Source organism: Microtus oregoni, unplaced genomic scaffold (genome assembly GCF_018167655.1).
Source record: "Microtus oregoni isolate MIOR12 unplaced genomic scaffold, Mior012 000022F_ref0000154, whole genome shotgun sequence".
In the NCBI taxonomy this organism is placed as follows: domain Eukaryota; kingdom Metazoa; phylum Chordata; class Mammalia; order Rodentia; family Cricetidae; genus Microtus; species Microtus oregoni.
In genome coordinates, this window is record NW_024543081.1 from 31,414,397 (window position 1) to 31,432,480 (window position 18,084).

The 18,084-nt window shown below is 43.0% G+C and overlaps 1 protein-coding gene across 4 annotated transcripts in view; it reads right to left on the reverse strand.

Annotated features, from left to right (window-relative positions):
• Nsmce2 (NSE2 (MMS21) homolog, SMC5-SMC6 complex SUMO ligase) overlaps positions 1-18,084 on the reverse strand; it is a 205,949-nt gene that overhangs the window by 186,272 nt on the left and 1,593 nt on the right. For all 4 annotated transcript variants that reach the window (XR_005976157.1, XM_041671901.1, XM_041671902.1 and 1 more), the window contains exon 2: positions 14,935-15,105. Coding sequence is in view for 3 of the 4 variants with exons in the window: in XM_041671901.1 (XP_041527835.1) it covers positions 14,935-15,091 (157 nt within the window). In the remaining variant the exon portion in view is untranslated. The remainder of the gene's footprint in view (positions 1-14,934; positions 15,106-18,084) is intronic.

The window sequence follows — 18,084 nt, forward strand, 5'->3', positions numbered from 1 at the left end:
TTCTGGAGGATAAGGCGGGAGGATTGTGAGTTTGAGGGCAGCCTGGGCTACACTGTAAGACCCTGTCAGTAAAAGTCACTAAGCAGGGAATGAGTGTGTTATAAAAGGTGACTTTCAACTCTTCTAATAATCCTAAGAATCACAATGAGAAACTGTCAAGTTTTAAATCAACCTTTACCATCAGGGCTCACTAAAGGGCAAGAACAGATCCAAAGGTAAAAGAAGCTGCCTTTCAACTTTGGTCTCTGATTCCACGGGCCTTAAAAAAATATCATGCAAGACTATGCCTCTTGCAACTGTGGTCACATGCAAAAACGAAGCAAGACGCGCATCTGTTTGGAGCTGGCCTCAAATGCCTCCAGTTCTTCTCCAAACCAGGTTCATAACTCCCACCCACGGAGAGAAAGCCAGGGCCTGAGGCAGCACCCAGGGACAGGCAAATTAGCATTCCCAAGGTCAATTGCTGACAGGCTTAATTGTTTACAGCAACTAGAATATGCTGGCTGCTGAAGTTAAGAGGCTTAACCTTCCAGCTTGCCCAACACCATATGAAACTGATTTACCACATCAGCTACAAAATATGAAGTACTGTAGCTGTGGATTCAAATGAACACACATTTCATACAGAAGCAAATGTAACAGGATCCCCCGAAATGCTGCACTTTTCATCTTAAGCTGGCTAAACAATGTGGGGAGAAACCTAAAATAGTAGCCATGCCAACAGCAAAAGTGGCAAGTACAGGAGAAAATGGGACAGTGTCTCATTCTTCCAAATGTTTGATCTGAATACCCACCAGAACTGCTAAGAAGTATTATTTCTTACCTTTCTCTGTCACAGAGAAGTGAGATAGTCTATGTGATTTGTCATCTCATGTGTTACTATGTGTCACATGTGGCTAATAAGCATAAAGAAGGAGGGAGACTAGTGTGGACTCTGGTGTACTAAAGGATTTTGATTTCAGTGCCCTCTCTATATCAAAATATCTCCTTAGGAACTTTCATATTTATTACAAATAAAATACTTTATTTTAATTTATTTTTAAATTTTTATTTATTTATGCTTATGGGTGTTTTGACTGCATGTAAGTCTAGGCACCATGTACATTTCTAATAACAATAGTGCCTAGAAGCAGGTGTATGACTACCTGGGTCCTCTGGAAAAGCAGCCAATCCTCTTAACCACTGAGCCTTCTCTCTGGCCCCTAAATAGTATTTTAGATACAGTAGGTGAAAGAAAGCATTATAAATCTCTCCATTTTCCTTAATTTTTGAAAATGAGGACAGTAGAAAATTCAAATTTCACATGTGGTGAACACTACAGATTTATCAGACTGCACTCTACACAAAAGCAATGCAATACAGAAATGCACAGCATGAACACATAACTTCATTTGTAGCCACGGAAGCAGGAAAAAAATAAGCTGGCTAATAACCTCTAGAAGAACCAAGCCAGTTTCAGAATCATGCCATCCTCATAAAAGCTCCTTTCCACTGACCACAGACATTAAAACTTGATGTCATTAAAAGGGGACTAGAGTGTTTCAAAAAATGCTTCTAGCGTCTGTTCTACTTCTGCCTCTCCTGTCATCTCTGCTTAGCAATAAGCCCGCCACAGCCCTTGCCAATGACCAGAGACACACTGTAGTGCTCGCCTGGCTTTTTAATCCGATTGAGGGGTTCCTATTTAGTTTTTCTGTGTTAGTCCTTTTCATACCCAGTTGGGTCACTGAAATCTAACCAATGCTTCAGCTCCAAAGGCCAAGAAAAAAACAAAACAAAAAAATCTGAGAAGAAAACAGAACCAATAGAAAAAGTATCTATTGTCAAGGGTCTAGAAAATCCAAAGAGTATTTAGGTACAACATGAAAAAAAAAGCAAAGAAAACAGAAAGTGGCTCATTCACTATTTCAAAGTCAGACAAGTACAGGACAAAGCAAGCCATCCCCTCTACACGTACAGGCACCACCATGTGGAAAACTGATGGCGGTTCTTAGGCTGTTTCAGTGGTTGAAGAAAGAACACCTGGAGGTGTGGGTCAGCTGGGAAGTAGGGAGTGACACTCTGAGGAAAGAGGAGGGGAGGACAGGCAAAGAGAGCAGAAACTTGTTTGCAAGAGCTCCTTAAAATGGAACTACTCAACTTTTTGACGAGGGAAGCCATAGGCACCTTTTAACCTTCTACCACTCTTCCAAATGCAACTGGAAAAAAGGACAAAATTATAAATCTTCATATGAACAGATATTTTAAGGTGATTCTAAAGGTTTACAAATCAAAATCCAGTAGTTTAGAAGCATAAATTCCACTTGTCTTATGAGTTACAGGATATATATTTGTTTTTATACATTTTGGTTATAATCCTAACCTTTCACAGCTGAGCCATCTCTCCAGTTCTGTTTTTATATATTTTAAAAGAATTGTCTTTATTTTTAAAGATGTCTTTATTTATTTTATTTTATTTTATGTGTGTGACATAAAATACTTGTTGCATCGAAGTATATGCAAAACCTCTATGCCCAGTGCTCTTGGGGCCAGCAGGCAGCACAGGGTCCCTGGCAGATGTTTGTAGGGCAGCCAGTATTCTGAGCTGAGCCAGCTCTCCCGCTCCTATATTTCTGTTTTGTAACAAGTCCTACAGCAATCCCCAGTAAATAAAATGAACAGCATGAGTAACTGAAAAGGAGTCCACGGAATGAGAACAATGTTCATTCTAGGTGAGCTGATCTTGAAAGACTGTAATGGCAATATTCCTAGTTTCCTAGGTTTGAAAGAACCAGAACATCTTTAATTTTTATGTATATGGAGCAGATCAGGCTTCAGAATGCTAAATTCTGATAATCTGATGAATCTTTTACACAACCTAAACTCTGATCAAGAAACCTAGGACCAGTCAGCCAATGAGTATCCTCTAGGAAGTGTTCTGCTGCCATCTAGTGGCGGGTCTCTTACTGCATGGGACCTGGCTCATGTTCTCTCTCAAAGTGTGGTCCCTGGCATTAGCAGTACCTGGAATCTTGGGAATGCAAATCTTTTTTCATTTTTAAGACAAGTTTCTCTTGTGGCCCTGGCTGTTCTCGAACTCACTCTGTAGACCAGGCTGGTCTCAAACTCATAGAGATTCACCTGCATCTGTCTCCCCAGTGCTGGCATTAAAAGTGTGCACCGGCCCCATACTGATATTTCTCACAGCTTTTCTCTTTTCCTTTTCAAACCTTCTCTTGTCAATCTTTAACAACTTCCCCATCATCACTGCCCTTACACCTAAGGCTTTGTGCTGTATAGAATATGGGCCTTCACCATACCTCAGCTTTGCTAGTTCAAACACTTCGGCCATTCATCAGACACATGCCTGTCAAAAAATTGAAATTTCAACTCAGGTTTCCTCATTTTTAATATAAAATAATACAGACTCCATATACCACATTTAAAACTACAAAATACACCCAACTATGCTGGGCATATCACTAATAGGCAGTTGCTACAGTTTGAATAATCAATGTCTCCCAAAGGCCTGATGTATTATAGAGCTGGTGCATTGGGAGGTATGGCACCTTCGAGAGGAAGGGAATTGAGGGAAGTGCTTAGGTCACTAGTGGCATGGTCTTGAATGGGAACTGAGATCCTGAGTCTTCTTCCTCCTTTCTTGCTTGCTGGCAGGGATAATGAGTGCCTTCCATAATATATTGCCTTACTAGAGATCCCAAGGGATCATGGACTAGAAACTCCAAACCAAGGAGGCAAAGATATCTATCTTTTCTAAGTTAGCTATCCCAGGTATTCTGTAATGGAGACACAAAGCTGTCTGACACAGATGCCGAGGGTTACCACCATCCACCAACAGCTACTAGGAGGAAGAGAGAAAAAGGAGTCTAAGCTAGAGATAATAATTGTGTTCAAACTCCCTTTGTGTGTTCTGGCTTAAGTTATTTCAGCTCAGTGAGCCTATTTTCCTGACAGACCGAGGATGCAGCATTCACCTCCCTCAGTGACGTTCACTACCTGCACCTTCATTCGGATGGGCCTGTCTCATCTAGGGCGACTCCCTTCACTCCTCTTCCCGCAACAGCCTGGAAACTGGCTGCACCCAGAGGCTTATCCCAGGTCAAGATTAAGAAAGACACGCATGGCAATGACACAGCTGAACTTCCACATGGCTAAAGCTACATCAAGGTGCAGGGAACCTTCACCAACAAAGGAAGCAGGCGATTCTAACACTACTCCAGAACAGTGGGGTTTGGGGCCTTTGATCAAAGTTGGTTAAGAAATTGCTGCAGAGTCAAACAGCAGGGCTGATAGCTGCTCAACAATCAGCTCTCGACTTGCCAGGGAGCGGCAGGTTAGCAGCGCTTGCCCATATCCACAGGTGAAGTCGATACTCCAAGCATGGCTTTTAGATCCCAGCACTCAAGTGCCTTAAATGCCTGACTGACTGATTCACCCAATAAGCATGTACAGGGAACTTAAAATATACAAGTCCCAGGGTCAGGCTCAGAGACCGGAAGGCGCATGCCTGTACATGAATTCTACAGTCAAAGACTCAACAATCCAGCTACAGAATCGGGACACAAACAAATGCACAGGAAACCCTCTGAATACTAGGAAGAGCTCTAGCTGACAGGCAGAACAACTAAAGCTCCAGTCATTATTTACCTCAAGAAGCCTTAACACTGTCTGTGCTTCCTAATTTCCAAATCTGCAAAATCTCAAGTGGATAGCACTTTCCCAAAGTTCACTAACATGTGTAAACAGGCATGTGGGCATGCACTTATGCTATACCTCATCCTAGGCAGTATTGACACAATCTTTATTGTGGAGGGGCTATCCATGCATGTCTATGCCATAATCCTGGTTTAACTTTTCCAATCACTTTAAAAAGATTTGTTCATAAACACTTAGAATTTCGTCCTTTCCTAGGCAGCAAGCTGTATTGGGGAAAGTTTTACAACGAGAACATTAAGAGGTTTGTAATGTATTTTCCTATTGGCTGCCTTAGTCAGAAATGGCAACCAGTGCCAGCAGAGGGCAGTAGCACGCATAATCCAAATTATAACAACCTAATTTTTTAAAGTGTCTATGGCAACTCCTAGAGTACAAAATGGCCCACTGCTCTGTGTGTGTGTGTGTGTGTGTGTGTGTGTGTGTGTGTGTGTGTAAATTCAGTACATACATGAATAGGAAATGTGTGATTCACACAAATATCCATTGACATAGATATACATATAAATGAAAGAGTTAGACAATTAGGAGACATTTTATAGTAATCATCCTATCCTTTTAGGTTTTAAACAGATCATTCCATACACTATGTGTTAACTACTTACCAGGTTGTCCTAATCAGTGCTCTATTGCTGGGAAGAGACACCATGACCTTGGCAATGCTCACACTTTCTGAGGTTTAGTCCCTTAGCCCCTTGGCGACAGCAAGGCAGCACACAGGCTGAGAGTTCTACAGCCTGAAGGCAACAGGAGAGAGCCCACCCCCAGTGACATATTTCCTCCAACAAGGCCACACATCCTAATCCTTTCAAACAATACCACTACTACTCCCTGGTGACCAAGCATTCAAACCACAACAGAGGTCATACCAGCAATAGAAGGGGGGGACCTGACAATAAAGATGGAGCTTATACAGGACAAAGACAGTAACATGAACAAACAAACCCAACAGCACAGTGCATAAATAGGAAGTATAAATAGCAGGAAAAAAAACAACAACCAGAGCAGAAAAGTGAGTTAGACATTCTGAGAAGAGTGAGGTAAGGGTTCGTTAATAATCTTAAATTCTGAGGGTTTAAATACACCAGGCAAAGCAATTAAGAGTACAGAAGCTTATGTGTTTGTGGCAAGGGATGTAGCTTGGTTAGTGAAGGACTTGCATGCATGTAGCTCTGGGCTTTATGACAGCAACACATAAAACTGGGCATGGTGGCAAATGCCCATTGTCTCTAAGTTTAGAGACAGGGCAGGAAGATCAAAAGTTCAAGGCACTCCTCAGGCATGTAAGGCCTGAATTTAAGGCAGCCTGGAACTGACCTGGAAAGTTCCTCTCAACTTTTATAGTGCTGAAGAGCTGCTAGGGGAGAAGAGTTATCGACAGGCCTACCCAAGAGCAGGCCCTACAGGAGAGGCACGGCTACTGCGACTGTAACCAACCGTTTTCTGACTGGATCTGAGGCCTGGTCCTGGAAACCTTGTCAAAACCCTGCGAGCAGAGGCTATAAACCTTAAGGGGAACTTACTACTAACAGCTTTGCTAGCCAGGCAGCTTGTCAACTTGCTCTCTGAATATTTATGATTCTGTCTGTACATCAGTACTGCTCTCAACATTGGCCAGAGAAGCAAGCAGGCAGCAGCCAAGTCAGAGAACCACAACTAAGGCAAATGCTGAGCGCGGGGCAGTGAAGTAAGTGCCCTGAGTGAGGCGTGACTCCCTGCAAGGTCAGGCAGCACAGGAAGACAGGGTGACAAGAACACAAGAGCTGAAGTTTGGGGAGGAAGCTGCGACTGCAGCCTTCTGGAAAGGACAAGGTCGGCACGCCCATGGATTCGCCAGGATTCCTACAGGAATATGCACAAGATCAAGCCAGTGCAGACAAGATAGGACCCATGAGCTCCATCCCTAGATGAAGAGCTATTGGCAACTGATGGCTACCAGGAGAAAGGGTCATTCTTCTTCAGGGACATGACCACTGGCAGGTTGCCCATGCTCCTGCAAACAGCACTAGTTGGACTTTGGGTTTTTGGGTTCAAGCCTTATATGCCTGAAGATTACCTTGAACTTCTGGCTTTTTTGCGGGGGGGGGGGGTGGGGGGGGCGTACCTTCTGATTTTTTAACAGAGAGGAAAAGTGTTGTGGTGGGGCTAAAGGGAGTGAGACAAGAGAACTAAGGGTGGATGTGATCAAGACATGTTGTACATATGTATGAAATTGTCAAAGAATAAAATATTAAATTAAGGTGTTTTTTTTCAATTTTACACAACAAAAAAAATTACAAATTTTTGAAACCTTGACTGGCCAGGACCTGACATTATACAAGTCTGGATACTATTCACTATAGAACATCTATACAAAAAGGGCTACAGCTGGATTATTCATTGAAACGTAAATCTGACAGCTGTCACTTAGCCAAGTAAAGATTTGGTCTCCTACCATCACAACAAGCTTGGACAAAGACCGCCTAAGTCAGTATAATGACATCAAAATGTTCCAGCTGCTTCATACGAGGGCCATTTTTCTTAAGTATTTACCTTCATGCGTGTGCATGTCTGACCAAGTGTATACAGATAGCATGCAGGAGCCCTTGAACATCAGAAGAGGCACTGAAATTGGAGTTTCAGACAGATGTGAGCTGCCATGTGAGTGCTGGGAACCAAATCCAGGTTCTCTGCAAGAAGAGTAAGTGCTCTTGGCTACTGAGCGCTCTCTCTGTCTCTCTCTCTCTCTGTCTCTCTCTCTGTGTCTGTCTGACTCTCTGTCTCTGTCTCTCTGTCTCTCTCTCTCTCTCTCTCTAGGTTCTCAGTTCTATCTTTAAGACAGAAAAAGCTAAAGCCAAGAAAGTGCAGTCTCTGGCATGAGAACGAAGGCATCCGTGGTACCGGTTGTTGGAGTTGTAGTTCAGTAGATGGAGTGCTTGCCTAGCATGGACAAAACCTTAGGTTACATCTCCAGCAGCAGGTAGACCATGCATGGTGGCTCATGCCTTCAATAAGGAGATGGAGGCAGGAAGAACAGAAATTCAAGGCCATCATGGACTACACGTGACCCTGTCTCAAAAAATAAAATCAATAACAGCTGTTTTTATACTGCCGTCAGTTTGGTCGGTTCACAAACAACAGAAATGAGTCCAGACACTGAGGAATACAGGTGAGGCTTCTTTATTAGGACACCCAGCTCAAGCAAGATGCAGAAACAGCTGTGAGCAAGAACAAGTCAAGCCAGCATCTCCCCAAACAAAGGAAAAGGGTACTCAATATAAGAAAACCTCTGCCCAACAGTTCCCATCAGGACACTACGTGCAAATTAAGAGATTGGAAATTTGTAAGGAGTCTAGTCCCAACTGTCGGGGCCAGCTCTCCCACTCAAAAGATGATTCAAACTGTGGAATGTCAGGTCCTTAGTGTTCAGGGTCTGGGCTGGGGAGAGTGCTCACTGGTCAGCTCCATTTGTGGAGTAAGGCAAACCCCTGGAAGGAGAACTCAGACTTAGGACAGGTGAGCAGTTACATTTTTTTTCCTCAAGGAAAATCTCATGCAGTGTATTTTTATAATATTTTTCTATTCTTATTTTTATTTTTTCTTTTAGACAGGGTCTTACTATGTAGCCCTGGATGGCCTGGAACTCTCTATACAGAATAGGCTGGCCTCAAACTCAGAAATCTATACTTGTCTATCTTTTGTGTGTTGGGATTAAAGGTGTGTGCAACCACAAAGCATTTATGACAAAAGATAATGGCTCAGGGAAGAAACTGAGGTAATTTTCCTATGCTCAAATCTGTACTGTACTAGTTTCTAATTCTGTGTCCCTGGGAAAAGTATTTAACTTCTCTAAGTCTGAGCTCTGTCATTCAAAAAGTGAAGATAACTTCATTCTACATCATAGGATTGGTGATAGGATCATGTGAGGATCCAAATAAAAACATACAGCCAGCACAATGAAAGTCTGCAATAAACTCACTTATTACTTTTATCTTTATGGTCATTATCATCAATACCATACTTGGAGACAGATCAAAAAACATACTATCAGACTATAGTAACTATGGTCTTTCTGCCACAGCTCTAGAATCCTAGGGAAACAGACCAAAAAAAAAAAAAAAAAACAGCAAAGTGTCCATCCAACCTGGTTATTTCATTCAATAATGTATATTCCATTTCTATCCATGTTGATGAGATTCTAGCCTTCCACAAGGATGACCCCAGTTAAGACTCCTAGCAATAGCAAAGAGGGTGCCTAAACTGGCCTTCTCCTATAATCAGATTGGTGAATATTCCAACAGTCATCATATCATCATAGAGACTTCTAGTAATTGATGGAACCAGATGCAGAGATCCACAACCAAGCACCAGGCCAAGCTCTGGGAATCCAATCAAAGAGAGGGAGAAGGGAATATATGAGCAAGGGAGGTCAAGATCATGATGGAAGAATCTACAGAGACAGCTAACCAAGTGCACAGAAACTCATGACCTCTAGGCTAACAGCTGGGGAGCCTCCAAGGGACAGAACTAAGCCCTCTGCATGTGGGAGACAGTTGTGTAGGTTGTTCTATCTGAGGGGCCCTGACAGTAGGACCAGGATTTATCCATGGTACATGAGCTAGCTTGTCAGAGCCCATTCCCTATGGTGAGATGCCATGCTCAGCCTTAATGCAGGGGGAAGTGGCTTGGTCCTGTCTCAACTTAATGGGCCAGGCTTTGTTGACTCCCCATGGGAGCCCTTACCCTTTGGGAGGAGTGGACAGGAGGTAGGCTGGGGGAGGGGGAAGTAGGAGAAGCGGGAGGAGGGGTGAGAGGGAGAATTATGGTTGGTATGTAAAATGAAACTTAAAAAATAAATAAATAAATCATAAAAGAAAGATTCTATCCTTTCTAATGTCTGGATAGAATTGCATAATATATAACATGCAACTGTATAACATATTATATATAATAAATGTATTTCGATATATAATGATATGTATATTTTATATGTACATATAATGCAATATATAACAGGTAATACTAGGCTATGTCAACCAGACAAGTTAAAAGTAACCATCACAATGTCTAAGAAGGTACGCCTAAACTGGTTTGAATACTGTACAGTGTAAGTATCAAAATGTCACATGGTACCCCCAAAATATCCACTTTTATTTGCCAATTTTTAAAAAGTACCAAGAAAAATGTCTTACACTAAAGACTATTGTTTTCTATAAAATTTTGGAAGGGTCTGTAATTTTATTTTTATGTAACTTAGGCCATGAGGAACTAATTCAATGTACAATAGACTATGATTAGAGTTTGGGGCTTTTATAAATGCTTGGAAATCCCTGTAAAAAAGGGAACACTATACTAACAATTTGGAAATATAACAAAAATTTCTTGAATTTTAAGTAACATTTTAATTGACAACATATGCCTTCTATTTAATTATATTAAGCCAAAATGTTCAATGGTTTAAAAAAACCTCCCCCAATGAACGAGTGCTTGCGCGGATGGGTTGCCCTCGGCCTTGTCTCTGAAAGACTTTCTCTCGCCATTCGCCTCTTGCTTGTCAGCATTCAAATTCAGTTTCCTAAAACAGCTCACCAGACTGGACTAGAGCCCACGGGTAGACAGATCAAGACCGTACTCGTAAAAACTATAAGACATGGCTGTTTGTTGTTGTTGTTGTTTAGCATGGAGTATTTTCGGCTGCACAAAAGCCTTGTGGGGAAATACTGTGGGTGCCCTGACATGAACCACAGCGGTGGCACCTAAGGACACCAGTGTGGAGTCACTGTGTCACTCTCCATCCTCTCTCACAGTACAGAAATGTCACCTTGATGACCAGCACAGCTTACTGTATTTACTGCATCTCCTTCGTTAGGGACATCTCTTCATACAGTGTGATGCAGAGATAAACGTGCAGAGGTAAACACTGCTACTCCACACCCTGACGGCTGAACAGGGACGTGCCTTGGGTGTGTTACAGGCTGTGTTTCCATTGTGCTTTTGACGCAGAGAATGACATTACAGGCCAACTGGGATCACTGAAACCTGAGCATCTACCAGAAATGAAGAATGTGAGTTTGAATATAAAGGACAACACCTAACAGGTTTTGGTGCTAATATTGAAGAATCTGTGAGTACCCTTATGAAAGTCTGCAATGTCCCTCATAAGTTCAGAGGCGCTAGCAAAGTATCCACATCCTTGCAACATCTTATCCATTTCCCACTGAGCTGGCATTTTAATACATATCTGTCTTCCAATAAGATGGCAAAGTCATAAAGGAAGGAAGTATTTTATACTCATCTGTGTCCTTTTTAAATCCCAGCACTGGATTAGACACAGAATAGTTACTTTGTAATGTTTATTAGCTACCCTGGCAGTAACTGAAATGGGAAGTGTGCTTCCAAAGACACAGTACTGGTACTGTAGGCTGCCCCTCACTGCATCTGCACAGACACAGTACTGGTACTGTAGGATTCCCCTCACGGCATCTGCACAGACACAGTACTGGTACTGCAGGCTGCTCCTCACTGCATCTGCACACACATAGTACTGGTACTCTAGGCTTCCCCTCACGGCATCTGCACAGACACAGTACTGGTACTGCAGGCTGCCCCTCATGGCATCTTCCACACAGTACTGGTACTCCTCACTGCATCTGCACATGGCCAGACTCTTCGGCTCCTGGTTTTCTTCTCCATATAACTTAGTCAAAATTCATCTTGTGAGCTTTTTTTTATATGAAAAAACCAAGTATTTGCTGCAAATTTAACCCAAATTATCAGGATAAATAAATCCAGCTCTTTTTATGTGTTTGAGTGTGTTATCTGCATTCATATACATGTGGACCACATGCATGGCTGGTGCCCATGAAGGTCAGAAGAGTGGGTCAGACCTCTTAGAACTCAAGTTATGGCTGGTTTTGAGCTACTAAGTGGGTGCTGAGGATCAAATCTGGGTCCCACGTAAGAATAAATGTTCTTATCCACTAAGCCTTCTCTCCAGTCCCTAAAAAAAAAAAATGTAATAAATATTTACTGACTATAGCTCTAAAGTAAGGACTGGCAAGCTTTAAGCTAAGGTCCATCACCACCAAGAACAGGATCCAAATCAGATGGAGCAGCGTCAAGACACTAAAGGCCATCACTAAAGAGATCATAGGTGACTGATGCTGCCAGACATGAAGGAGTGACTGGGATAGACATGGGCATCTTTTCAAGAATTTACAAAAGCTGGCCAAAATAATGCTGTAACTACTTTCAGACAATAGGACACACCCAGACCAGAATTAGGGAGGAATTGAGCACAGCAGCCTAAAGGATGAGAAGACTCTGGAGCACAGGGAGGCGGAGGCAGCAGGAGCCTGCAAGACAGAGTGCTGGGAGCAAGCTATGAATCAGTCCAGGCATTCCCTGGAGTGTGGTGCTGAATCCTGAGATACTGAGGACAATTGCTGGGAGCTAAGAAGCAAACGATTAGCAGAGGACTCGGAGACACTTGAATTCTACCCATCCAGAGCCAAGTGAAGCTGCTGAACCTCCAGAGAAAAATGAGAAGCAACATGATGCTAGCCCTACTAAAGGCTACTGTATTAGTCAGGATTCTCTAGAGGAACAGGATTTATAACTAGAAAGAAGAAAGAAAGAAAGAAAGAAAGAAAGAAAGAAAGGAAGGAAGGAAGAAAGACAGACAGACAGAAGCTATATACGTAGCAAGAGGAATTTTATTGGAATAACTTGCAGGCTGTGATCCAGCTAGTCAACAGTAGTGGTCTACCAACAGAAGGCCCAAGAAATGAGTAGTTGTTCATGAGGCTGGATGTCTCAGTTGATCTTCAGTATACATGGAAATCCCAAAAGAGTAGGCTCTGAGACCAGTGAAGGAATGGATTTGCCAGTGAGAGTAAGAACAAGCAGGCAAAGAGCGAAAGCTTCCTTCTTCCATGTCCTTTATACAGGCTGACAGCAGAGCGTGGGCCCAAATGAAAACTGGATCCTCCCTCAACAAATGATCTGAATTAAAGCTGGATATTCCTATCTCAAAAGATCCAGAGTAAAAGTGGGTCTTCTACTTCAAATGATTCAATTAGGAAAAAAAATCCCTTACAGGTGTACCATGCCACTTGGGTTTTAGTTAATTCCAGATGTAGTCAAGTTGACAACTAAGAATAGCCATCACAACTACCCTACACCCACCCAAATTACAAAGCTTATCAATACTAAAAATAGAGCCACCTAATCCACAAATTATTTGGTTTCCCAGCAAAACAAATTTCAACTCTCTTTAAAAGTGTATTTGCCTAGAGCCGGGCGGTAGTGGCACACGACTTTAATCCCAGCACTTGGGAGGCAGAGGCAGGCGGATCTCTGGGAGTTCGAGGCCAGCCTGGTCTACAATAGTTCTAAGACAGGCTCCAAAGCTACGGAGAAACCCTGTCTCGAAAAATAAAATAAAAAATAAAAAACTCGTCGGTTTTCTATTGTTGTGATAAACACCACAAACAAGAGCAAATTAAAAAAGGAAAGGGTCTGTTTCCACTCAGAGGCTGCAGTCCGTCTATCGAGGGAAGTCAAAGCAGAAGTGTGAAGCAGAAGCCATGCAGGAACACTGCTCCCGGCCTACTCTGCCACTCTTCCCGTCCAGTCCAGGCCCACCACTGTGGGCTGTGCCCTTCCACATCAATTAGCAATGAATAAATGCTTCATAGACACGGCCGGTCTGATCAGGACAATTCTTCAAATGAGGCTACCTCTTCCAAGGTGTCTCCAAGTTTGTTTCAGGTTGACAGCTAAGGAAGCCAACTACGACAGAAGACAACAAAACTTGAACTGGCAACATAATATACATGAGGAAATCAGACTAGAAGGACACTGAGAAAAGGACAGCAATGACAGGCAATGATGTTAAAACAGATACCAAAACCATGCTTCACCGACTCCAGGATGGAGAAGGGGCTGGCAAGATGTACAACGCAAGCCTGATAATATAGATTATATGTTATATTGGCATATTATATAATATATATTTATGTGCCTATTATATATAATAATCTTTTTTTTTTTTTTTTTTTTTGGTTTTTCGAGACAGGGTTTCTCTGTGGTTTTGGAGCCTGTCCTGGAACTCGCTCTGTAGACCAGGCTGGTCTCGAACTCACAGAGATCCGCCTGCCTCTGCCTCCCGAGTGCTGGGATTAAAGGCGTGCGCCACCACGGCCCGGCCTATATATAATAATCTTTAAAAATGAATAGGAAAACATAAAAATAAAACTTAAAAAAATGAATAAGAAAACAAGAACATGACAAAAAGAGAAATGGAAAAGTGGACACAAAAGGTTCCATTTAATCCTGTTGTGTTGTTGAAACAGCATAGTTACCAGAAATTTTAAATTCACTATATAGAATTGACAGCAGATCACAATACGACAAATGAATTTAAAAACACAGCACAGAAACTACTCAAAGTCATAGGAAAAAACACACACAAAACCAAGCCCTATGTGATTTATATCAAGCAATCTCATCTACATGTAATTGACTCGTAAAAGGAAAGGAGACTGGAGAGCGGGAAATACATGAAGAAATAGCAACAGAAACTCTTCCAACTTGACACTTAGATCCTTAAAACTCAATCAGGATAGGCATAGGCAAAGAGAAAAACATGTCAAAGCCCAACACAAACTGTTCAAACATAGAACCATTTAAGGAAAAAGAGAAAAGATACTACGCCACTCCCCTGGCTCTCAATACATCAAAAAGTAATAATAACTCTAGCCCCAAAAAGGAATGAGCATTGTTCAAAATCTTCTACTTAAAAATCACCAAGCAGAATTCTTCCTGGAAGGCCTTCCTCTGCTGGTGTCCCTGGCATCTGCGGACCCTATGTGCAGCATGATCAAGCATGAACTATGTAAAGTAAACCAACGGAAAGTGACAGTGAGCCAGCGCATTCGCGTACCTTCTGGTTCACGTACATCATGAACTTTAGATCGCATGTGCTCCGTCAGGAACCTTACTGCCCTTGTTCAGGAACTTCTAGGGCACCTCTGAGTGGAGGCCAACTGCACTGCATGGTACGCCAGGTTACAGAATAGGATGAGAAAATGTGTCCAGAGGATTAAATGCCTATCTCAAGAACATGCAAAGGGCATCCCCAGAGTAATGCAACCACACCGTTACCTCAGAGCAGACACACACACACACACACACACACACACACACACACACACAGAGTGAGTTTTACATATCACTTACTCTGAGTCTCCACAAGGTCCAGGGCAACACTAGAAACTGTGTCCATTGCAGAGCTGATGCAGGCTTGGAAGTTTTTTAAGGAGGAGAGAGCGGACTCCACACCACTGAAGGATATGTAACGAGTGGAACCTGAACTTGTACTGGAACGCCCTGGCATCTTGAAATTGTTACCTAAAATTTCAAACACAACGAGAAGAGTTCTAAGTCAGGAAAAAACCCTATGGGAAAAGAGCACAGCCGTAACACTCCATGATGACTGCACTCAGTATCCATGTGCTACCCAGTTACCTGCAGGCAGTGCCCAGAGAACACCAAGGCCATCAAACACACACACGCAATATAATGTGGGGACGGGAACTATCTTCAGTTTTTAAGAAGGAGAACACCCCCTATCTTGATGTTTCAAAGAACTCTACAAAACCCAGTTCTTACTAGCCTAACACATATAGACGATAAAGACTGTCCATGACATATTTCCTTTTACAACAAGAAAGAAAATAAAGCTTAATAAATTTTTTAAATCTATAGCTTTTAACTTACCATATATATATATATATATGCATTTTGAACTCTTAAAAAAAAATCTGGTTTTGATAGTTCCTTAAGTTCCAATAGATTTGCACCTGCAATTATCTCAGATTCAGTAAAAGCAGGATTTCTACATAGACATCTTACCTCACAGCGGTTTATCTATTATAGTTGTAGTTACTACCCTCATATTAAATACTCCCTTATCTATTCCTTTAAACACCAACTCTTTAAGCTTTGGACCCCTTGTCTACATAGACATCTTGGCTTTTTTCGGGAGCCTCCTGAGATCTGCTCCATTGAAACAACTAGAAAAGTGCAGCACTCGTGCTGGCTTTAAATGGCAAGCAGGCTGCTGCTAAAGCTGCACGGCACCATGAGGGAAAATGGTTTCTGGGACTCAGAGAGACAGAAGATGAACTCAGGCTCATGGGACAAGAGGCCAGCTGGCAAGTCCTTCGCTCCTCTTCGAAGGAAGAGGCCACACTGGTGGTGCGATCTAGCTTCTGGTCCACAATCTGCATCAGAACTCACTCTTGTTCTTCCTTTCTCCAGCACTTCCTCCTCTCACAGAACCAGCTTCGTTTCACACCTCAGCTGTCACTGCAGCTTCTCCACTACTGCTTTCAACTGGGTTTGTTCCCTTATTCCAAATAGGAACTAAAGGTCTCACCATGTAAATTCTTTTTTTTTTTTTTTTTTTTTTTTTTTTTTGGTTTTTTGAGACAGGGTTTCTTTGTGGTTTTGGAGCCTGTCCTAGAACTAGCTCTTGTAGACCAGGCTGGTCTCGAACTCACAGAGATCCACCTGCCTCTGCCTCCCAAGTGCTGGGATTAAAGGCGTGCGCCACCACCGCCCGGCTCTCACCAGGTATATTCTAAGGCTCATTTTAAAAACACAGGGTAGAAAAGGGGGAGAGCACAGGGGGCTAAAGCGCTGGCTTTTACCTTAGTGGTATCAGGTTAACATAAATAGTCACAATACCACAATTGCTGATTCAAACAACTTGTCTAACAAACAAGAAGTATCGTCCTAAAGACCAGGCAACTTCTCTGAGCATGGGGACACAGTGGTTTTCAAGGTAAATACTCCAAGACTTTTACTTTCAAGTACTACTTGGTTTATTCTAATTCAGTGGAAAAACTGCCATATGCCAGGCAGCGTTCTATGCCCCAGAAATGTTCAGCTTCTGTTCCCTGGGAGCTCTCCAGTTCATGGGGCCAGACGGGCAAATACGCCATGGAGACAGCACAGATTACTTGTACAATAAAGGGACGATAAAATGCCTGACTTAGCCCTCACAATGAGGAAAAGGTATATAAAATGCACAGCACAGACAGCTGCAAAGAGCATACAACTCTCTAGGCATCTACTTGAGTTTTTCTTGTACAGAAAATGGGCCCTATTTCTGCCTTTGGTTCCTCACAGGGTCTCACTATATAGCCCAACTGGCCTCAAACTCAGAGCAATACTCTTGCCACTCAAATGCTGAGATGGTAGTCATGCCCAGCCCACAGCCCTGGCTTAGAAATACCCATGACACCTGACGCTACAAACTCCTGATGTTTGCTCGCCCACTTGCACCGAAGACTCAGATTGCTACTTCACTGAGAAAACAGAAACCACCACAAAGGTTCCCTCCACCCTACCAGCCTCAGTTTCTGCATTTTGTTTTTTTTTTCTCCTGTTGAGTGACCTAACTGTGCCTAGGCAGACCACCTCCACTTTACAATTAGACCTTCTCCTTCCTTCTCTCAGCAATCCTCCCTACTTTTTTATATCACCGATCCGCTCCTCCCCCACACCATTCTCCACAGCAAACCAAAGACATCTTCTCTCTTTAATCTTAAAAACATCCTCCCAGCCGGGCGGTGGTGGCGCACGCCTTTAATCCCAGCACTCGGGAGGCAGAGGCAGGCGGATCTCTGTGAGTACGAGACCAGCCTGGTCTACAAGAGCTAGTTCCAGGAGAGGCTCCAAAACCACAGAGAAACCCTGTCTCGAAAAATCAAAAAAAAAAAAAAATCCTCCCACCTCCCCTCTGAGAATGTCCCATGCTTCTGTGCTCATGCTGGCGGCCAAGCTCTCCTATAGGCATGTCCCCAAATCCTTTCTCCCTGTCCTTACTGGCACGTCTGCCAGGCTTCCCACACCTCCCGCTTCACTGGACCAGCTCCCAGGCCACCACTGGAGTCCTTATCCCTTCCTCGGGGATCAGCATCCTCTCTTACATGCCTTCAGCCTCTCATCGCTTCCCGTATCTTTCCTGTGAGCTGTCTAGAGTTCCATTCACAACTGCGAATCCCCTCCACACCCCCAGCATGTATATATTCTTCACTTCTCCCCTCCCCCAGTCTCACCTATCTGCTAAGGTCTGAATGTCTGGGTCCTCAGCCCCAATTTCTATGTTGAAATCCTGCTGTCCAAAGTGGTGGTATAAGAAGATAAGGCCTTCGGGGAGGTGACGAGATCCACCCTCCAGAACAAAATTAGTCCCCTTAAAAAATTGGAGCTTCAGAGAGCTCTCTTGCATTCCTCCCACCCTCCCGACCACTGAAGGAAACAGCAAGGCCATGCCATTTACAAAACAGAAAACAGGTCTTCAACAGACACTCAATCTGA